The sequence below is a fragment of the Quercus suber genome, unplaced genomic scaffold (assembly GCF_002906115.3).
Source record: "Quercus suber isolate HL8 unplaced genomic scaffold, Cork oak 2.0 scaffold_11, whole genome shotgun sequence".
NCBI lineage: Eukaryota > Viridiplantae > Streptophyta > Magnoliopsida > Fagales > Fagaceae > Quercus > Quercus suber.
Window position 1 is genome coordinate 72,390 of NW_027069477.1, and position 5,785 is coordinate 78,174.

Sequence of the window (5,785 nt, forward strand, 5' to 3'; positions counted from 1 at the left end):
AACTCACAAGTCATAATCACTTCATTAGTCCTCCAAATTCAATCTCCAACAATCTCCATTTAAGCTTAATTAGCTGTCAAGTAGCTATCTCAGAATCCAATTCTCAACTCAAGAGGTCAAATATCAACCACCCTTTGAAAATGCAATTATTGCTCCACATATAAATGGCACAGATAATATTTCTTAGTTTTCCTTACTTTCTTTTTTCCTTCTTGGTATGCTAACTAAGTAATTATATTCTGGATTCTGTTGAGCATGAATATATATTGAAATGCATTCAAGATTCATGAAGACTCAGAAAGTATATCCAGATTCAAAAATGATTCTGAATGAAATAAATGCTCCTTTTTCGAGCCAGCTTAGTCATATACTACTATGTAGTTTCCTTGTTTCTCTAAAAGAACACCTTTCCAAATTGTATATATATATATATATATTTTTTTTTTACAACACAAATACAAATTTGAGGCCTTAAAATCGCATTATTCACTTAAAATTTGAAGAAGAATTTTTATTTTGTTTTAATATCTCATTTACACTTTATAATAACATTACAAGATTGTGTGAGACTTAAAGATCACAAGGGTGGTATACTGGTATATATATAAAGTGCTGTGTGAGTTTGAAAGTGTGTCCAAGGAGAATCTGTGTGAGAGCAATGTCACTTGAGAAGCTTGAATCCATTACTGACGTGACTGGTAACTCTCTCTCTCTCTCTCTCTCTCTCTCACACACACACACACACACCCAAAAACAGAAAATAGAGTTTCATAGTTCATGATTCATCATCATTTTATGTTATGATTCATGAATGCTAAATGTATGCTGGGTATGCATGCATGAATTCAAACATATTACAGAGAAAATGTTTTGCTGCAATTCATGTAAAATTCATTTCTTTTGGATTTGCCATGTAATTCTATTACATGAGAATCGTAGTTTACTCTGGTTTCATGATTCATCATCCTTTTTCTTTTTTGCTATGATTGATGAAAATTGCATGTACATTAACTTTAGTACAAAACATGTTTTCCTTTTAATTGATGACGATGAGGATTATTATTATTTATTTATTTTAGTTTTGTTGTGTAATCTATCTACTGAATGTTTTTTTTTTTTTTTTTTTGATGTATTTACTCATTCGTGTACTATAGATAATATTATTGAAAAAAGTTACTTTCTTCATCACAGTAGCTCATTATTTAATCTGGTACTGGTATATTCAACATTCAATGAGAAACATAGCTCTGAAATATTATTAAAGTTGACACAAAATGTTGTTTTAAACCATGATAACAGAGCAACTTATTCATTGTTTATATTATCATTCAGTTCTATCCATCTTAATAATTTCATAATGATCCTTTTCATGAAAAATTTTATTTCATTGTTTAAATCTTTTGCCTTTACTTTTAATAATTTGGTCATTCTATATAAGCAGGGGATGAAGACAATGATAGCCCAATTGAACAAGTTAGGCTTACAGTTCCTCCAACTGATGATCCAACACTGCCAGCATTGACATTTCGAACATGGGTTCTTGGATTGATATCATGTGTTTTTCTTGCTTTTGTGAATCAATTTTTCGCGTACCGCCAAAATCAGCTGTCAATTTCGTCGGTCTCAGCACAAATCCTTGTGCTTCCAATAGGGAAGCTAATGGCTGCATATCTTCCATCAAAGCCAATTCGAGTCCCACTCACAAACTGGTCATTCTCCTTGAATCCAGGGCCCTTTAATTTAAAGGAACATGTTTTGATCACCATTTTTGCTAGTTCTGGAGCTGGTGGAGTGTATGCAGTTTATATTGTTGATATTGTCAAGGCTTTCTACCACAGGCAACTCTCTCCAGTTGCAGCCTTTTTCTTATCTCAAAGCACTCAGGTATATTTGGATTCTGGTTTTCATTTTAATGGCATTATGGCTATAGCCAACTGATCCTGCTTCTCACATGAAGACCGTTTGATACTTCTTTGTCCACATTAAGAATATAGGCCACTCTAGTAAAAGGTTGTACCGGCACACAAAGTTTCAATTTTTCGTGGTTTAGTATAGATAATTGATAGACAGCCTTGCCCCCATTTGTTTTGGAGAATATAAGCTACTCTAGTGTGAATAAAAAAATGCCATGAGCCCATGACATCAATGTATTGCATCAATTGCTTCTTAGAATTTTATTCTTACGACGTCACTGTTTGTATACGAACTTTTCAGATGCTTGGTTATGGATGGGCTGGACTATTCAGAAAATACCTTGTTGACTCACCTTATATGTGGTGGCCTGCAAACTTGGTTCAAGTCTCTCTATTCAGGTACACAATCCTCTTTTATACGGAGATTACTTGTGTTAGAAAAATAATTAGTACAATGCTTAATTGACGAGCCTGATCCTTGTAATGAACCAAGTAATATGTGAAATGCAGGGCATTGCATGAAAAAGAAAAGAGACCTAAAGGAGGACATACAAGGCTGCAATTCTTCTTCATGGTTTTTGTAGCAAGCTTTGCTTATTACATTGTTCCAAGCTATCTTTTCCCTTCAATATCAGCTCTCTCCTTTGTTTGTTGGATTTGGAAGGATTCAGTCACAGCCCAACAGATTGGTGGAGGGACCAAGGGCCTTGGCGTAGGCTCAATTGGCCTTGACTGGTCCACTGTAGCTGGCTTTTTGGGCACCCCCTTAGCCACACCTTTGTTTGCCATCATCAATATTTTAGTGGGGTTTATTGGGTTTGTCTATGTTGTTATTCCGATTGCTTATTGGAGTAATGCATATGATGCCAAGAAGTTTCCTATATTTTCTTCCCACACTTTTGATCACACTGGACAACCCTACAATATATCCAGAATTCTGAATGAGAAAGCATTTGATATTGATCATGCAGCTTATGACAGTTACAGCAAACTTTATCTAAGTGTGTTCTTTGCTTTTACTTATGGTTTGAGCTTTGCTACCCTAACAGCTACTATTACTCATGTTGCCCTCTTTAATGGAAAGTAAGCTGCTTCTTAACATCTTCTATTCTATCCTGTTGCAAGAGTTCTTTTTAGTTAAAAGCCTTTTCACGATTTTCTTTATTTGGGTAAAACATTGAGCAGAACAATCTGGACACTCTGGAAACAGACAGCAAGTGCAGCAAAAGATAATTATACCGATGTGCACACAAGGTTGATGAAGAAGAACTATGAACAAGTCCCTCAGTGGTGGTTTTATATCATCTTATTTTTAATGTTGGCTCTTGCCATGGTTACTTGTGAAGGTTTCGGCAAACAGCTGCAACTCCCATGGTGGGGACTATTACTGGCTTGTGGCATTGCGCTGTTTTTTACTTTACCCGTTGGCATAATTCAAGCCACAACGAATTCGGTATATAAGCCTATCTATCTTTGTCTTTAATTGATGAAAAAGAACACCAAACATGCATTTGAAATTGAAAGAGTTAATTACACACTACATTATTATGCATCAATTTTATACAGACTACTATTCTCAATAGAATATGTTACTGTTACTGTTAATTGCAGCAACCAGGGCTAAACGTGATCACAGAATTGGTGATTGGGTATATTTATCCAGGAAAGCCCCTCGCTAATGTGGCTTTCAAGACCTACGGCTACATTAGCATGTCACAAGCACTCTCCTTTGTTAATGACTTCAAATTAGGCCACTATATGAAAATCCCTCCAAGGGATATGTTCGTTGCGCAGGCAAGTGAATTAGTACCAGTAAAATTTAGATGAATTTTTGCTTACTATCTTCATATAATGACACGTTGTGTTGTTCTCAGTTATTTGGAACAGTAATTGCTTCAAGTACCTACTTTGCCACAGCATGGTGGCTTCTCACAAGTATAAAGAACATATGTGATACATCGTTGTTGCCGGACGGGAGTCCTTGGACATGCCCTGGAGATGATGTTTTCTACAATGCTTCCATTATATGGGGAGTCATAGGTCCACTCAGAATGTTCACAAAATATGGTGTCTACAAAGAGATGAACTATTTCTTTCTCATTGGGTTCTTAGCCCCTATTCCTGGCTGGTATCTCTCACGCAAATACCCCAACATCAAGTGGCTTAAACTTATACACATGCCTATTATCATTGGAGCTACAAGTAGCATGCCACCAACTAAAGCAGTGAACTATTGGGCTTGGGGAGCTGTTGGAATTTTCTTCAATTTCTATGTTTACAGAAAGTTTAAGGCATGGTGGGCTAGACACACCTATGTCTTATCTGCTGCTTTAGATGCTGGGGTTGCTTTTTTGGGTGTTGTAATTTTCTTCACTCTTCAATCCAGGAGTATAATTGGTCCAGAGTGGTGGGGTCTGGACAGTGATGATCATTGTCCATTGGCTTCATGCCCTACAGCTCCTGGGGTTGAGATTGAAGGGTGCCCTGTTTTTTGAGATCCTTAAGGTTTATGTCTTGGGCATACATCACATTTCAATGTCCTCCAATGCCTTATGAACTTGTAGAATTAATCTCCAAATTCTTTAGATTTTTATTGTATAAAATTACATCTGTACCTTAAAATTGAAATATTTTAAAATTCTGTAAATCATAATTTCATGAAATAAATCTTGAGGTCATAATGAAAAAAAAATTGATTTTAAATATTTTTTTTTTGGATGTGAAAACCATAAAATAAATTGAATTGGCAAGTGTGGTGTGTCTAGGTTGCCCGTTTGCAGTCCTATTAAATGCTATATGAAGAGAGTCCTACGTTAAGCTCTTATTAAACTTATTAAATGTGTTAATTGGGGTAATACTCATTGAATCAATGAAAATTTTTAGATTTGGATTAATTTCTTTAGTTTTTGTTGTGGAATTTACTGTTTAGAATACAAACCAACCAATCCTTCATCAATTTCTAATAAAGAACCATCAATATAAAAACCAATTGGCAAGATGGAGGGCATCAAGGAATTCAGTCAAGCAGAAAATGGTAAAACATTTAAAGCCAATATATTATGGAGAAAAAGAGAGCTGGCTCGTTTCTGATTTCATTCCTCGGATGATATCATTAAATGATTTTTCAAGTGCGATATGGAATTGACGTTTCAAGAGGCCCTTGATTACATTAGTGCCTTTCCTACATCTCAGGCCAAGAAGGCTCTCAATTTTTTTACAACTCACTAAGGTAGCAAGTAGTGAATGAGAAAGTATATGCTGCATACAGCCAATGCAACATATGCTTTTTTGTTGTAAATTGTGATTGGAAAAACATCACCTTTACATGATAAAATTGCCTTCTTCAATTTCTTCTCATTTTTATTTAGATTTTTTTTAGTAAGACATGTAGTTCATTATTATTATTATTAGATAGTTGGGGGAGGGGGGTTTGAACTGTGGATGTCTCCCTTTGAAACATCAAGAGGAGCCATTCAATTGAAGTACAGCTGTACAAGGGACTTAACAATAAGACATGTGGTGTTTAAAAATCAAATAAATACCATTTGTCTCACATCCACCTAAAAATGGGAGGATATTGGTGGATTCAATGGGAGGGGATCCTTCCCCCACTTTCGCATAGGCCTATTATTGACACTATTTTTATTATGCACTAATTATAATAGGTCGTGGTTGTGGAATTTTTTTTTTATCACCAAATTTATTTTATTTAAATAGGATCATATCTTACCAAGAATCCACATATTTTTGGATTGGGTTTATGGCCCCTAAACTTCTTCACTTCATAGTTTGGGCTCATAGACAACAATTTCTCTAACATCATATAATGCCCTCAAAGCCCTCATTATTTCTTGACTTCACGGATTGAGCAT

The 5,785-nt window shown here is 35.3% G+C and overlaps 1 protein-coding gene across 1 annotated transcript; it reads left to right on the forward strand.

The window, feature by feature from the left end:
* Positions 1-220: 220 nt before the first annotated feature.
* LOC111994198 (oligopeptide transporter 1) lies at positions 221-4,616 on the forward strand. Its single transcript, XM_024026074.2, has 7 exons — positions 221-698; positions 1,442-1,884; positions 2,215-2,312; positions 2,424-2,996; positions 3,099-3,366; positions 3,525-3,707; positions 3,788-4,616. The coding sequence occupies exons 1-7, from the start codon at positions 659-661 to the stop codon at positions 4,406-4,408; spliced, it is 2,226 nt and encodes a 741-aa protein (XP_023881842.1). The 5' UTR covers positions 221-658; the 3' UTR covers positions 4,409-4,616.
* Positions 4,617-5,785: the final 1,169 nt, after the last annotated feature.

Excerpts from the sequence above, each read along its gene's own strand:
- LOC111994198 (XM_024026074.2), top strand. The coding sequence starts at position 659 with ATGTCACTTGAGAAGCTTGAATCCATTACTGACGTGACTG. Across the intron at positions 699-1,441 it reads ATCCATTACTGACGTGACTG|GGGATGAAGACAATGATAGC; the intron begins GTAACTCTCTCT and ends CTATATAAGCAG. Across the intron at positions 2,313-2,423 it reads GTTCAAGTCTCTCTATTCAG|GGCATTGCATGAAAAAGAAA; the intron begins GTACACAATCCT and ends TGTGAAATGCAG.